Source organism: Danio rerio, chromosome 19 (genome assembly GCF_049306965.1).
Source record: "Danio rerio strain Tuebingen ecotype United States chromosome 19, GRCz12tu, whole genome shotgun sequence".
In the NCBI taxonomy this organism is placed as follows: domain Eukaryota; kingdom Metazoa; phylum Chordata; class Actinopteri; order Cypriniformes; family Danionidae; genus Danio; species Danio rerio.
This window is the reverse complement of record NC_133194.1, coordinates 35404692-35422500: the sequence shown is the minus strand read 5'-3', so window position 1 is coordinate 35422500 and position 17809 is coordinate 35404692. Positions and strand designations below refer to the sequence as shown.

Genomic DNA, 17809 nt, shown 5'->3' with positions numbered 1-17809 from the left:
ACCATCTCTTAACAGTTATATTTTAAAGAGTAATATATAAAGAGGTCGTTTAATTTTTTTGGTCACACTTTTTTTTATTCAGAATTTTTATTATTTTTATTATTATTATTTTTTTGCAATTGAAATCGTCACTACTTATTGTAAAAACATGATTTCTGGAAACTACCAAAATATTCAGTTTTAGTGTTTTCTTTAAATCATGTTTTTATGCAAGTGTATTCTCTAATGCACAATTTAAAACATGATATCTTTAAAAAAATAATGTTATCAGTTTTTGCAAATAAACATATGCATCTTGGCATCCTGCTGCTGCTGTGTAAATGGAGTCTGGAGTTTTTGAACAATCTGTAAACTGGGGTATTATTAAATATTTGTGTGTCATACTGTATACTGTATTGTGCCACTTTAACATATTTAGACAGACATCTTACCTCTAAATTAACTAGACAGTGCACCTGCAGATCAGCTACTGGCATTTGAAACGGCCAATGAAGTATTGTAGGTATCGCCATTATAGGAATTATTTTAATGTTGCTTGTCTTATTTTCTTGACATCATCATCAGCAATCCATCTAAAACTACAATTATTTGTGCAGTTTACTCATTTTCCCAAGAGTTTTTCAGTTCTTCTTTAACTGGATGGGTCTCAGTTTACCCCCTTAGTGAACACCGCTAAACCATCTTTAGGGTTTTTTTTTTTTTTTTTGCATTTCCACCTGCAGCACTGAGACTGAGAGTGATTATGTGCTGCAGGCTCCATATTCCGGTTTTTGGACTGATGTTTTATTCCATCTCATTTCTTAAGCATAGATGCTGATGCATTGCACACACCACAGTGCCATTAAATATTACTGGTCTTAGCATTGTGCAGTATACTGTTTTCAACAATTGTGGACTTGCTTTCAAATATACCCATTTTTATGATGTCATCATGTAAACGTCATTTTAAAAACACAAAATACAAGACACTAAAAAGTATTAACTAACTAAAGTATGATACAAAATATTAACTCTTTTTCATAAACCCAATCAAATACAAATTACAAAATACTATTTATATACTATATACATACTGTTTTTAAAATACGTATTTGAAATACTTGTATCATAGTACCCATCCCTAAAACCCTTTTATTTTGGAAGCGATTAATCGCAATTAATTTTTGCCCAGCACTAAACATTTTATAAACAAACACCCTCTCCATTTTACATATAATCAAACAGAAATGTATTCTTCAAAATGTAATATCTCCCAATTTCATCGTTTTTACTATATTTTTAAAGTAACCATAGACTTCTGAGCATAAAAGACTTCTTAAAAAAAGGAAAACCCACAAAGATATGACTTATTTCAGACTTTTGATTTTACTGTGACTTACATCAATAACAGCAGCACTGCTGTCCAAGTGTTTGTAAAGATCCTTCAGAACTTCTCGCAGTTTCTTTACATTCTTCTTGTTGGGCTGCAGCAGCATGGCCTGAAAATTAACTGGCAGCCCATACCTGATAAATATAAACATGGACATCATATTTCAAACAGTATATAAGCATTTTTCTGTTAAGAATTAAGAGATTTACTGTAATTTTTAGGTATGAGTTTGAGTAAAACGTTACATGTAATAAACACCTTATATACATCTTTTTTTTTTCCTTTTTTAAATATTTCCCAAATGATGTTTAATAGAGCAAGGAAATTTTCACAGTGTGTCTGATAATATTTTGTCCTCAGGAGAAAGTCTTATTAGTTTTATTTTGGCAACAATAAAAGCAGTTTTTTATTTTTTAAACACCATTTTAAGCAAAAAATTATTAGGCCCTTTAAGCAATTTTTTTTCTGATAGTCTACAGAACAAACCATTGATGTGCAATGGCAAAGATAAAAATATTTATTTATTAGAAATGCGTTATTAAAACTATTATGTTTAGAAATGTGTTAAAAAAGTTTTCTCTCCGTTAAACAGTAATTGGGGAAAAACATAAACAGGGGGGCTAAAAATTCTGACTTCAACTGTATGTCTTATCCTATAAATACTTTTCAAATATAAAATAAAAATATTGTCATTTCTAGGGCTTTTTTTTTTTTAAGAAAAAGACAATTAATCAAAATAACAAATGTTAAGAACATGAATAAAAATACATTTTGAACATTGAATAAAAAGTGTATATACAGCTATATTTAGCTTGTCTTGACACATTATTTAAATATGTGGAAAGGAAATAATTAGTTTAGTGTGGCCAGAGGGAAAAAAAAGTAAATCCTTAGTGTTGAGCCCTAGAAAGCCATGTGAAATAAAAAATAGTTAAATTAATGAAGAGGCATGTAGACATTACACAACATTTTAAAAAAAATAATTAGCATACCAGCACCAAATTTATGCATAAAAAATATATTTTCCCAACGAAAACAATTGTGGCTATAGTGAAAATGGTGAGTGGCTAGTAATGTTGAACAACTAGTCACAGTGGCTGGTGTTAAAAAAAGTTAATGTCAAGCCTTGGTTTTGTACCATAAATATTTTCAAAATATAAAATAAAAACTATTTTTTAAGCTTTTTTTTAAAGAATTAGGCAAAAAAACAGATTTCTTTTAGATTTCTTTTAAAAATCAGCATTATTGCACAAAAAATAACTTTCACTCTATTTAAGTGAATATAAAATGCTTTGAATGACAACATTTTATCTTAAATTTGGAAGTAATGCATCAGTAGTAGTAGAAGTACTCAAACACAAAACTTTAAATCGTAAGTACAAAGTAATTGCTTATTTTTTTCATTACTACATAAATGAATTATACTCTAAACTGTACCTTAAGACTGACTCTGTGAAAACCCGCAGTGCCTTGATGTGTATCCATGCAATGAAAGTCTCGCTGAAGTTTACTTTCAGCCAACGCACCAAAGGACCCTGAAGTGCAGAAGCAGATTGATTACGGTTACCAATCCTCACTCTTTTCTCTTCCCTGTCACATCAAATGAAAGCTAATCGAGGCTTTTGGGGATCTCTCAAGCTGCCTGTGATTTTGAGGTTCCTCATCAACATCATTGTGAAAGATTTTATGTAATGTTCAACATTGACAGCTGCACACATACAAACTGCTTTTTCTTGTCGGTGGAGAGGCGCGTCATCTCCTCTTTGTCTGCTTTCATCTCCTCCTCATTGTAGAGAAAATCACGCACCATGAACCTGAAAATAAATAAATGAATAAATAAATCGGACCAGTCGGGTCAGTTTCTCTTTGATTCCGTTGAAAGAGATCAGAATAATGGACAGGACTTTTTTTGTTTATACAAAATATAATAAATGTTAATTGTTATTGCCTTACTTCCCCAGTTTATTGATTGATAACATTCATTCATTTTCCTTCTGCTTAGTCTATATTTCAGAGATCGCCTCAGCGGAATGAACCATCAACTATTCCAGCATATGTTTTACGCAGGGGATGCCCTTCCAGCTGCAACCCAGCACTGGGAAACACTCATACACACTCATTCACACACACACACACACACACACACACACACACACACACACACACACACACACACACACACATTCACTACAGCCAATTTAGTGAGAGGGTGCTCGCTGCAGAGCCATTTGAGGAGAGCTGAGCTCCAGCGAGGGGGAGCATGAGCTGTCGCTCCTCCTCCTGTAAGCTGTTTTAATGCATACACCAACCCCACCCCTAACCCTACCCTCAGTGACATCACTCGTAGAAGAAGTGCAAAAAAGGTGGAGCTCAAGCTTAAGCACCCCCTCGCTGGAGCTCAGCTCTCCTCAAATGGCTCTGCAGCGAGCACCACTTGAATTTAGTTTCTTCAATTTACCTATAGCGCATGTTTTTTGAGAAATGCCAACTGGTCCAGAAATTATTTTATTAAAGATATGCTAATTTGCATATGTTTATTGCTGGTGTTTTATTTCACCATTACATCTTTAAGTAAACATCTCATTTACCAAAGTTTAAAAATATATTGTGTTGGCAGGTTCAAATATCTGTCAATCTCTTATTGTTTTTAACTTGTGTACTGAAACACCCACCGTTTGAAAAGCTACCATGTGAATATGTTTCCTATCATATTGCGTCTTTTTTATACAATTTTACTTGAAACATTGTCATAAAATTGACAAAGGTTTAATTTTTCTGTATAGCAAAAAATATAAATAATAAATAAATTTAAATAAAAAAATAATACAAAAACAAAAATACAGCAAGAATAATATAGATTCAAAATAACTTAACACACTTGGAGAAAAAATATAAATAAATAAATAAATAAATGAATAAATAAATAAATGAATAAATAAATAAATAAATAACAATATTAATGTTTACATTTACATTTAAATTTAGTCATTTAGCAGACGCTTTTATCCAAAGCGACTTACAAATGAGGACAAGGAAGCAATTTACACAACTATAAGAGCAACAATGAATAAGTGCTATAGGCAAGTTTCAGGTCTGTAAAGTCTAAGAAGGAAAGTATTAGAAAAATTTTATTAATTTTTTTTGTTTTATTTTATTTATTTTATTTATTTTTTAGTACAGTTAGTGTGATATCCAGAGAGGCAATTGCAGATTAGGAAGTGAAGTGGAGACTAAATAGTTGAGTTTTTAGTCGTTTCTTGAAAACAGCGAGTGACTCTGCCGTTCTGATGCAGTTAGGGAGTTCATTCCACCAACTGGGCAGATTGAACGTGAGCGATCGGGAAAGTGATTTCTTCCCTCTTTGGGATGGAACCACGAGGCGACGTTCATTCACAGAACGCAAGTTTCTGGAGGGCACAATGTTAATAATACAGCAATAACATTGTCTAATCTTTATACTTTCAATGTCTGTCAGTTCAAGAAAAGAGTCACCATCTAGATTCTCCAAAAAAAAAAAAAAAAAAAAACATAGAATATTTACAAATAGACCAAAATATATGATTTTTTTTTAATAGGCTATATTTTCCAAGGCAAGGCAAGAGGTCATCCCCTTTATCCTCTGAGATACACCAGGACTGTCTTCTTTTTTTCCAAGAACATACAATTACATATTTAGCTTCCAGCAAACATAAAATTAACAGCACTCTTTCATGTTTGGTCACATCCATTATGGACAAATATGAAATATACATAAGCTGGGAGTGAGAGGAATTACTTTACCAATGATTTGACTTACATTGTTCGGTTTTTAATCTAAAAACAACTGACTTTAGCACATTCCCACATAAAAAGAAATAAAGTTTCCTTCTCTTGTTTACATTTATAGCATGTATAATGGATATTTGGGTTAAAATGATGCAACTTGACTGGGGTTATATACTGTCTACTTAGCCATTTATATTGAAGCAATCTAAAATGAGTGCTTGTTGTCTGTGTTTGGGCTTTTAGACAAGCTTCTTTCCACTCTTACTCAGTTATGCAGCCTGAAGGTAAGACTACCTAGCTTGAAGTCTGTAATTAAATGACTCTTTTGATTTGTCCTCATATCGCGTCTTATATTTTATTCCATGTCAGCTTCACTGGTTATCTTTATGGCTAAAAATTATTTAGAAAAGTACAAATATAATAAATGCAATACAAACCATTCAAACAGGCAAACACAAGTTGTATTACATTAGACTTTTTACATTAATATAGAATTTAAAAGATAATAAATAAATCTAATTATTTTTTCTGACAAAATTTGACTGCATTTTTAAGTGAGTTCCAGTGTTAATATCTAGGTTTTTTAGAGGTCATTAAGTGTAACAGGATCAAGAAGGATAAAACATGCTAGTTATTTGACAATCTGTGACATCATCAAAGAGCTTCATCAGTGTCTTGTGGTGCTACAGAATAGTGAGTTTATTACACTTAAATACTTTTTCATGGTGTGGCGACCTAACCTAGCATATCATTTAGAAACAAAAATGTAGATTTAATTATTTGTAATAAGTATACATTATAAATAATTGTGACTAATTATAGTGGTCAAGTTCTTTGTTCAATATAGGTATTATTCAGGCTCCTATAGCCTAAAATATAAGCTATATAGTACAAACAGTACAAAGTTTTGTTTTTGTTATTAAGTTTGCTAATAATGGTGCGAATTGCATCATACTGTATCACAATTTTATAGCAAAATATTTTTACAACTCTATTTGAACTTATAAACACTATAAGGCTTCAGAGACTCACTTGTTCTCTCGTGCTTGTTGTTTGAAGTCGTCGATGGCCTTTGTGAAGAGCGTGACACTAAACAACCCACTTTCTTGGTCTTCGAATAAAAGCCTAACAGAAGAGCAGATGAAAACTCATTATCAAAAATCTGCGTTTGTCCCTCATTCAACGGATACAAAGAAATAAGCTGCTACAGGCATATGAAACCCATCTGAATGAGGACAATAAAAAGCTCAAATTTGTACAGGCTTCCAGTTCGCCTTACTCAATATACCTCTTTTGAATTTTAAAGGTGTCATGAACTACTTTTGTTCATTAGTTTTTTTAATTGTTCTCCTATTGGTTCACTTATGAAGTCATCAACATTTTTTAGATTAAAATCAACATAATTTAGAAGATTTTCTGTCTGAATAGATGTAGTGGATAGTAAAAATTAATGTCTAATATGACGAGCTAAATTGCACATTTAAACACTTTCATCACACTTTGTAACACTCATTCTAATTTTAGATCCCAAAGTTCGAAAGCATTACAGTGTGCCAACCGATGTAACCTTCTGTATGTTTGACAGCCTACATGTCGACACTGTTTTGAGGTCAGAACATTCTGTAACGACAGACAAAGCAAAAGCAACCATGTAATCAAAACTGTTACTTTTGTGGAGAAACATTACCGTCGCATCCAATATAGTCTGAACCACATTGTCTTTTACTTTCCATATCTCTGAAAATCAAGTATTAAATTGTGGCTTGTTTATAAACTGATCCGAAGTCAAGTGAATTAAATAAACTACTAAGTTCTTACAGAATCATTCTGGAAATTCATTTAAAAAATTATATTAAACCATGTTCACTAAAAACACAGTTAAGACAAAAAAATATGATATAGATATTTTCTAATGCTGGGATGAGAAAGAAGTCAACGCAAAGTTTCTTGATGTCTTCAGAACATCTTAACGATTGTTTTTTTACATAGAGTAGTGTTTTGCCTGGTTAATTATTAAAGTGTGAATCGGTGGGCGGAGCTAAATAAGCAGTGATATAGAGGCAGACGTTGATCTTCTTCTGCAGAAGCAGGGTTTAACCACACTATTATTTAATAAAGTGACACATTCCTCAACCTGTCATTTTGGCAAACTGGCTTAAAAGCAGCTTTTAAACTTCGATATAAAGTTGTGAGTTCTGAAACTGACAGGATGGTTTAACAGAAAAATGACCAGCAAGAATTCAAAAGATCAAGGAAATTCTGGTTCCTCATTTCATGACTCCTTTAAAGGCGAACGTTCTGGAAAGACTCAGTTGCTTCCAATTTTATTGCAATTCTTAATAAGGTCTTAGAAATAATTTTTGCCCTGAATGATGTCTGATGAAGATTTCTTGGTTTTCATGGTTAAGTTGATGACTTCAATGGGTTTAATATACTGTTTTCTGAAACCTCATAATACAGTTGATGTCCTGTAAAAAAAATAAAGGTTCTTCCTTTTGCTATCTATGGTTCCATACAAAAACTCTCTTGTCCATAGAACAGCAAGAAATAGCTATTTAAAGTCCCATGAAATTGAAATAAAGTTTTTTTAGATGTTAGTATCAGTATTGTTAGATTTAAAGATATCAGCTAGTGAGTTCCCAAACAGTGACAAATTTCACGTTTAGAAGATATAAAACTGATATGAACATGTAAGGTTTGGAGTTTGTTACTTCCACCTAAATGGATAAACGATGTTTATCACGTCACCTCATACTTTAGTTTCTCATCTAATCTTAACCAATCAAATGCTCTCTAGTATCTGACATGCCCTGCCCCCTTCAAGACACTTCTCGCTTTAGCTTAACCACTCTCACTGGCAGAGCAGTGATAAAGCAAAACACCAGGCCCAGATTGGCTAATCGGGAGAACCGGTAGAATTCCCGGTGGGCCGGTCTGTTTTTTGGCCGCGAGGGCCGGTGTCCCTAGCCCCAGACTCTGTTGCTCTCAGCAGTCGCACTTTTTTCATTTATTTATTTATTTGACCACAGCCTCACTTCTTTTATTCATTATTTTGTCGCAGCTACGCTCTTTTTATTTCTTTTCTCACAGCTACGTGAGCAAGATGCAACCTGCAGGTTAATGATGATATAACTCAGATGAGTCACTATACTGAAAAAAGCAGTTGTGGTCTAGTGACCAGCACGCTGCGTTACGCCGCCGCCGACCCGGGTTTGAACCTCATCTAAGTAAATTTATTTATTTTTTTATTGTTAAGACATATAGTACTGTTAGGGATGTTGAACATTTGAAGTTCTAAAGCAGCTGTTTTCTTGAAAAAGATGTGATAGTGTCATTAGAAACTGATTTGGAAATGACCTTATTTTAAAATAGTCAGTCATGAACCGAGGTGGGCCAGTCTGAGGCTTGAAACTTCAGGGCTGAAAAGAAGTCCCACTCCGGCCCTGCAAAACACTATTGGGTGTTTTATAAAAAGAGAGGGAGCTACACTATATCCCACCCTCTCTTTGTGTTTTGGTTGAGATTACGTCAAACATCAAACACCTTCACGAGACCTTTAAATCATTCAAATGTTCTTCAACTAAATGGTTCCTTTTAGAATCCTTAATACAATTTCTATAGAGAACCCATAATAGCTCTATTAAGGCATTGCTTCAAAAACTTTTGAATCTTTATCTTTTAAAGTGTCACAACAGTAACAGAAACACTGTCTGCCTTCACACTGTCTTCATATGTGTACAAATAGCCAAGCATGATGTTAGGTTTTAGACATGTCAGGTAGTAAAGTAATAAGTATATACTGCAGAAAATACTGTTTTACTCACTGAATTTTACTCACTTTGTTGATCTTGGAACGACCATTTCAGAAAGAGTTTCATACGTCTTCTGCCACTCAGGATAGTTTGTCCTTTTTGGGGCAATAAAACAGAAAAGAGGCAATGACGAATGTATAAAGGCAGTTTAACAAATAAAGGGACAGTTCACCCTATAAATGAATCTGCCAAAAGTAATTCCAACCCTGTCTTACTTTATTTCCTCTGTGAAATATAAAAAAAGGTATTTTGAATAACATTGGTAAGAAACTAAGACAACAAAGTCAGTTCCCATTGACTACTGTATTTTATCCACACAATGAAAATCAATGGGAATTCAACCTTTTTTCTTACAAACATTATTCAAAATATCGTTCATTTTTATTTTCCAAAGAAGAAACAGTCTTGACAATGTTTTAAATAATGGCCAGTTTCTTGCACAGACCAATCGTTTTACTTCATAAGATCTCGATGTATCAACAGCCACAAGTACGAATTTTGTTTATATTTGTGTTTTGATTTATTTTTTGACCCTCAAAGTGCCAATAGTCATTGACTTGCATTTCACGAATTAGCAAAGGACCAACTTTTTGTTATTGTTCTAGTGATGGAAAAGTCACAAACATCTTAGATGGCCTGAAGTCATGTAAATTTACGGTCAATTATTTTTAAAATTTAATGGCTGGGTTCTGTTTACTTTCATAATATGAACAAGACATACAGTTGAAGTCATAATTGTTAGCCCCCCTTTGATTTTTTTTTCTTTTTAAATATTTGCCAAATGATGTTCAACAGAGCAAGGACATTTTCACAGTATGTCTGATAATATTTTTTCTTCTGGAGAAAGTCTTATATGTTTTATTTCAGATAGAAAAAAAGCAGTTTTTTAATTTTTTAAACCATTTTAAAGTCAAAATTATTAGCCCCTTTAAGCTAGTTTTTATTTCGATAGTCTACAGAACAAACCATTGTTATACAATAACTTGCCTAATTACCCTAACTTGCCTAGTTAACCTAATTAACCTAGTTAAGCCTTTAAATGTCATTTTAAGCTGTATAGAAGTGTCTTGAAATATATAGTAAAATAATATTTACTGTCATCATGGCAAAGATAAAATAAATCAGTTATTAGAAATTAGTTTTTTTAACTATTATGTTTAGAAATGTGCTTAAAAATATCTTCACTCTGTTAAACAAAAATTGGGGGAAAAATAAACGGGGGGCTAATAAATCAGGGGGGCTAATTATTCTAACGTCAACCGTATATCAAATATCTTGTCAATATCTGTAAAATACATGTCAAATGTCTATAAATATAGATGGATTTGCTCTTCAGTGTTTGGACTTTTAGCTGTGAAATTTAAAATGAACTAAACTAAACTTCATCTCTGAAAACTGGACTGATGCAGTTTCAGTTTCTTAGATCATCTATGTTAAGCTGCTTTGACACAATCTACAGTGTAAAAGCGCTTCAAAAATAAGGAAGAATTGAAATATGTAAAAATGTTTTTTCTTCATTTTGCTGTTAGAAAAATGTAAAAAAAATAAAATAAAAGGCTAGAAAGCATTAGACTCACACTAGTGTTAACTTGACTTAAAGGGATAGTTCACCCAAAACTAAATATTCTGAAATTCTGATCTTATTTACTCACCCTTCACTTGTTTCAGTTTCTTTACTCTGTTGAACACAAAATAAGTCATTTTTTAAAATGTTGTAACAATTGACTTCCATAGCATTTGTTTTTCCTAATATGGACATCAATGATTACAAGTTTACAGCTTTCTTCAGAATAGCTTCTTTTGTGTTTATCGGAAGAAAGAAAACGTATGGAGGTATGGAATCACTTGAAGGTGAGTAAATATTAAGGCAATTAAAAAAAAAATTGGGTGAACTCTCTCTTTAGTTTTCATTTCAGAGTAAACTATGCCTTTGTTTGCATAAGGAAACATTACCAGCACAAAAAAAAAAATACAAACATTCACAAATATTTCACTTTGACTTACTTTGAAACGATTACAAGAAGAGTAGTAAGATATTCAGAGTCCAACACAAAATCCTCCTTCTTGACTATATCAGCCAAACTCCTAGTCAAAAGACTCCCTCTGGTGGGCAAGACATGTTATTACTCGATATCATTTAAAACATCATTAAATGTTGCAAGTAAACTGAAAATATAAAAAAAGTCACTCAGACTTACACATTCTTTCTCTCCAGGCTCTGCAGGCTGCCCTTTAGGCTATTATAGGCTGAAGCTCTGGCTTTAAGATCATTGTCAATCTGAGTCACTTGCTAATAAGAGAAGCAAAGCATGAAATGTAATGAATGAAAGATCAATCTCCACGTGTATTATAAACACTGATAATGATTTTAACATGCCTAACCTTAGACATGATCTCTGAGATGCTCTTAAGGGACTGTTTTATGGGATACTTGGCCATATCCCACTGGAACCGGGTAATGTATGTGACCAGATCAACTGTGGAAATGATGCTTGATTATATTTATATTACTATAAAATAACATTACGTACAAGAACATGCAATTATGAATAACAAGACTATGAGTGACTAGCATTTTATAAAGTCAAAGTCAAGCATCAAAAGAATAAGTGTAATAAGCTTTAATTATTATGTTTTTCATAGATTATAATATGCAAAAAGGTAATGATTCGCACTCATCAAGTAATTGCTTCGTGCTGTTTTTATTTTTATTTATTTACATTCTTCAGGTGATTTTAAGACTTAGATTATAATATGCAAATGGAAAAAAGAAATTGTGACTATCATATGATTCGGGAAGGACAAACATTAATATATAATTTAGTGTAAATAGTGTTTATGATAAAAATTTGCAGAGTATTTTTTTAGAAAAATAAATATTTGATGATTATTAAAATTATTTTTATTGTCATTTTAATACTTTACACTTTGATACTTTCTTTCAAAACACTATGTTTTACCCATTTTTACCCAATTTTCAATTATTTAAAATATAATCAAAATCAGCATAATCACTTATTATTTTAGATATTCTAATTATTGTAGTACAGGTCAAAATATCTATTTTACATAAATATGTCTGCTATGCTGAATGACGATGTAACATTTTCAGCCATACTTTGATATTTTATTCTCCAAATAAACTTAATACATTAAAACAAACACTTTATTTGCTTTTAATGTGCTTTTCAATGTATTTAAATTCATTTCTGTGCATTTCATTTATTGGAATGTCTCATCGATGACCCATAAATGTTAGTTTGAGATTACTACCTATAAAATGTATTGTTTATGTAATGCATGTATTTACTCTCACTTGCCTCCATTGGCCAACAGATTCTCCTGGACTTTATCTCGACTGTCCTCTAACACATCGGTCATGTACTGGGCAATTTTTTTCACCACACTAAAAAAAAATTAAAAAACACAACAGCACAAATATAAATATACAGTTGAAGTCAAATTTATTCAGTCTCTTTTGATGTTTTTTCCTTTTTGTAATATTTCCCAAATTATGTTTAACAAAGCAAGGAATTTTTTACAGTATTTCCTATAGATTTTTTTTCTTCTGGAGAAAGTTTTATTTGTTTTTATTTTGGCTAGAATAAAGGCAGTTTTGATTTTTTTTTAAAAAACTATTTTATGGTCAATATTATTAAGTAATTTTTATTTCCAATTGTCTAGAAAACAAACCACTAGCTTGCCTAATAGTATTACCTAACTTGCCTATTTAACCTAGTTAAGCCTTTAAACGTCACTTTAAGCTGAATACTAGCATCTTGAAAAATATCTAGTACAATATTATGTACTGCAGGCACGTAGCCAGCCTGGTCAAAAAGCTGGTTGTTTTTTCAGAAAAATTTTACCTTTTTGTAGTTATACGCCTCATTTTCTATTAATTATCTATTAAATTTAAGTACTGCATATTAGTGACATTTTAAGCACTACTTTTAGCTGATTTAGCCTTTCGAATGGTCTTCATAACCACACTTTTTGATGTACCAAAAATATTTCCCAAAGATTTACAAAAAAGAAATATGAAAAAATACTTATTTTTAATACATTTATATCATTAGAAAAAAAATTAAGAATCTCTTAAAGTTTTTAATTAAATCTGTAACCTATTGTTATTTATTAGGCAAACAACAAACTGGCGAGCACATTCAACTTACCTTAGTCAGAATTTGGCAGAATTTAAACTATTAAAAATTTTAACGTAATAATAATGATAATAATAATAATAATTTAGAGCTTTACGATTTTTCTTGCCCATCTTGTAGAAAAGCACATTTAAAAATTCAAGAATAACATCAACAGTCAAATTAATTTTAATATGGGTGGCTTTTAGTGCTTCACACCTTTTTATTGGTCCTTTTTTGTTTCAAGAATAAGGTCCAAAATTCAAGTTATTTGTAAAATATTTCGCCATTTAAAAACAATCAAGTAGCGAAAGATAACGTCACTCACATCAGAGTGTATGTTTTCTTGCACAGCTGGATGTTGGACTCATGAAAATAACTGCATTGGCCAAAACTGATTAGCTGAAGTCCCATTGAAGCGACAGCTGACACAGGATTCCGCTTGGTCTTAAAGACTTTATTGATGGGTTATTTTCAGTATTTATGATGGCATTGCAGTCAAAATAAGACAAATGAGCCCATGTATGGGACAAATTCTGGAACTTTGTCAGTAAGGGGTGGGTTTTTCGAACCAACCCGAACCCCCCCTGGCTACAGCCCTGTACTGTCATTATGGAAAAGATAAAATAAATCAGTTATTAGAAAATAATTATTAAAACTATGTTGTTGAGAAAAATCATTATTTCCCTTTAAACATAAGTTGGGGACGAAATATACAGGGGGGCTTATAATTCTGACTTCAGCTGTATATTTAACTGTATTTAGAAAACTACACACTTTAAAAGAATAACTTCAAAAGGGGTTTTTGCATTGATGCCATAGAAGAACCCCAAAGAACTTTCCAGCGTACAGCTCTTCAAGTTACCATTTTTGTCATTGTGAGAAAAAAATTAAGGATCTAAAAATACATTTTGTCCCTAAAAAATAAAACGTTGCTCTTAAAGAAAAGGTTTTTTTTTGCATGCTAAACTTTCATCATGGCCGTTTTGTTTTATTTAATAAAAGAACCATTATTTTTAAGAGTGTATAATCTGTGAAGAGCTTAAAAACAGCATGAAGGGAATTTTATAAACTTTGAGAATGTACTATAAGGTTGTGTCAGTGATTGTGAATAAAATACTAGACAAAAAAAGAAAGAAACCTCTCCACGAAAGTGTCCAACTTGGCAAGCTCATCTGACAGCCCTACAAGGACATCCAGAGTTCCGACCTGTTGAGAAACATCAAAACTGATTAGACATGAGAAATGCCAGATATGTCTAGTAAATAATCCAGTGTTGTAACCGAAGAGGGGGATTTACTTTGAGTTCAGGGATGTTGAACTTGTTGTTAGTGGACAGGTTGTTAGACTCAGCTGTGGCCATGTTCATCTTGTCCCATGTCTGCTGACAGGTCTTGTCTCCAGGAGCAGAGATCAACCAGAACTCTGTCATGATGATGGTTTAGATGGTCACAGAAAAGGTCCTAAAAAGATGGAGATTAAATTCTGTGAGCATACGAGAAAGACACAGTTCTTACAACACATACAGAGCTCAGCAAGTACACCTCTCACAAAACTATCTTTTAAAATGTAGATTTTTAATAGGAAGCTATAAAATATTATATTTGTGTGTATACATTAGATTAGTCAGTACTGGAGCCAAATCTAGAGTTCATCTAACAAAATTACTAACAATAAAGGTCCAAAAACTACACCCACATTTATATGCTATAAAAAATAATAAATGCAAATTTAAAAACGAGGGGGGAAAAAAGCAAAAAAAAAAAAAAGAAAAATTAGTTGAAATTTTGTACGTTTTTTTGTGCAATATTTTGCTTGAATTTAATTGTTTTATCTATTAATTTCTAAATATGTTTGGTGATAAAATATTATTTAAATAAATATATCTGCTTAATAAATCTGTTTTGGTAAATGCACCAAAATACATGATCCTATGTGCATTTTCAAAAAGGGGTGTACACAATTATGCTGAGCACTGTATAATATTTGTTCTGACCTGAAAGAAATACTTCTGAAAAGTGCAGTTTTCAGTATAAGGGATCGAACTTTGCATATGTTTTGACCCACAAGATAAACGTTTTTTCTTCAAAATGGTTTACATCCATCTTCAAGGAGATATAATTACTTTTTCATTAACATTTTTAAATAATCAGGTACCTGAGTGTGTGTTAAGTACTTTTAGATATCAAAATTAATTTATGTTAAATTACATATTATTAATTTACAGCAGGAAAAATAAGTATTGGACATGTCACCATTTTTCTCAGAAAACATATTTCTAAAGGTGCCATTGACTTGAAATTTCCCCGGATGTTGGTAATAACAAAAGAAATATATGCAATCTATTCCAAATTAGTTTACAAATGAGTTATGGGTAATAAAATGAAATGACGCAGGGAAAAATTATTGAACACATGAAGAAAAGGAGGTGTAGAAAGCTCAGACAGCAGCTGAAATCTCTCAGAAGTTTTCAGCAACCCTTCCTCATTGTAAATTAATATTCGCTGCTTCAGTTCAACATCTAGATGAGCAGGATGATGAAGATGAAACCAAGGTGGACATTTCAGCAAGTAAATGATCCAAAACACAGCCAAGGAAACTCTCAAATGCTTTCAGAATAAGAAAATCTAGCTGTAGAATGGCCCAGCCAATCACCTGATGTGAATCCAATAGAAAATATGAATTAAAGATACAATTAGATAGACGAGACCCACAGAAACATCAAGATTTTTACATGAAGATTTTTAGCTGCAAAGCATCTCAGTTATGGAGTTCCCTGCGTTAGATATTCGTCAGGTGGACTCTATCTCCAATTTTAAATCCCAGGTTAAAACCTTTCTGTTCAGGATTGCTTTTAATGATTTTCTGGAATAATATTATGTTTTATTACTCTTCTGTCTTGTTTTTATAATGTGCCTGTGACATACTGTAATATGTCCTTGAGTACTTTGAAAGGCGTCTATAAATAAAAGGTATTATTATTATTATTATTACTCTGTTGAAGTCTGTGAAAAACTCACACCAGAGCAATTCACGTGACTTCATTCTCCATATGAGAGGTGTCTCTAGGCTGCCATCATCAATAAAAGCCTTTATATCACAGGTGTCAAACTCAGTTCCAAAAGGGCCGCAGCTCTGCACAGTTTAGTTCCAACCCTAATTAAACACACCTGATCAAACTAATTGAGTCCTTTAGGCTTGTTTGAAACCTACAGGTAAGTGTGTTGGAGCAGGGTTGGAACTAAACTGTGCAGGGCTTCGGCCCTCCAGGAATTGAGTTTGACACCCCTGCTTTATATAAAGTATTAAATATGTTACAGCACTTTTACCATGTGTATTTTCATTGTTATTACACATAACTAATTTTTCAGATATTTTGTTTTGTTTTGTTTCATTCTTAATTGTATAATTGTTTCTACCAAAATCTGGTTCAATTCCATGTCAACAGCTCCTTTAGAAATATTATTCACTGAAAAAAAACATGATGTTCAATACTTTTTTCACCCCGGTATTATTCATCTGAAACTTGGGTGTATGTGAAGGCCTTTTAGTACAGCTAAATATATATATTGTTAAATTATCTATTATTATGTTATACTGGTGTCTGAAAACTTTTATAAATTATTTTAAGCCTTCAGTATTTTGTTGATGAACCTAGTATAATGAAAACATTATACTATACTATATATATGAACACATTATAATTTGTCATTTAAAAAAGTCAAAGTTTATACAGTTGTTTTTACAATTATATTCAAACTGCTTGTATTTTATTAACCTGGACAAGTGTCAAGCAATCATGAGTTACACAGCTTAAAGTTAAAATAATTCTATTAATTGTAACCGGTTAATACCGGTTATTATCAAAATAAATATATACAACATTACAGTTTTGGAGTTTAACATTTCAAACAGTTTCTTGTAGTTTTAATTAAACCCTAAAAATAATAGATCCCAAATTAAGTAAAAAATAAATAAACACACATGGCAAAACATGATATATACCTTATTATACATGCACACACATTATTAATGTATGGTGAGGGTTAACTATAACTGTAAATACATTGTGGAGGTCCTTTCAAGGTTGGTCATATGACCAAATTCACACTTCTTCATTTCATTCCATACAAATATCCAGTCACGAGCAATATAACTCATAGCTCCATCATCAGATAAATGATGTCCTGCTTTAAATAGTAACACACATTTACATTTTAGAGACAGCATTTCTAATCATTGTCATGGTAGGCTATATGTATACGTGACAAATTAAATGCGTTTCTTTAAGTCTGTAAATATTGAATGAGCAGCGTTCACGACTGTCACGACTATGATATTTAGGTCATTTTTGGCGTTACTTACCGATGTGATGAGTCAGCCAAGTACACTACAAGATAATCTGCAAAACCTGCAAAGTATTTTATACAAACATCGTTGAAAGCACAGTTAACTGAGCCGCTGTGCTGAAAACCCGTCAAACAGCATCACACTCCCAGTCAGCTGATCAGAGGCGGTTTGTGTTTCGTTCGGTTGACAGCTGCGTTCAGGATGCGCAGAGCGGACGGTTCTTCCAGTTGGATTGCACACACGCTGCCTAGAGTTCGTTGAAACGTGCTTGGTTAACCACTATTTAATCTTCAAATAACACACGGGTTATATGGGCCAGGGACGGAAATGTTTTTCGAGCGTTAGGCTAAACAATAAACGTGTAATAATATTGT

The 17809-nt window shown here is 32.3% G+C and overlaps 1 protein-coding gene across 2 annotated transcripts in view; it reads right to left on the bottom strand.

Annotated features, from left to right (window-relative positions):
* Positions 1-17686, bottom strand: part of atp6v1c1b (ATPase H+ transporting V1 subunit C1b) — a 19572-nt gene extending 1886 nt beyond the window's left edge. The window contains 12 exon segments of one of the 2 annotated variants that reach the window (NM_001005772.2): positions 1380-1503; positions 2807-2904; positions 3090-3183; positions 6167-6259; positions 8973-9041; positions 10951-11049; positions 11145-11236; positions 11329-11423; positions 12267-12352; positions 14227-14294; positions 14386-14548; positions 17451-17686. In NM_001005772.2, the coding sequence (NP_001005772.2) occupies positions 1380-1503; positions 2807-2904; positions 3090-3183; positions 6167-6259; positions 8973-9041; positions 10951-11049; positions 11145-11236; positions 11329-11423; positions 12267-12352; positions 14227-14294; positions 14386-14517 (1050 nt within the window). In that variant the 5' untranslated portion in view covers positions 14518-14548; positions 17451-17686. 2 annotated transcript variants of the gene reach the window in all.
* Between the last annotated feature and the right edge of the window lie 123 nt (positions 17687-17809).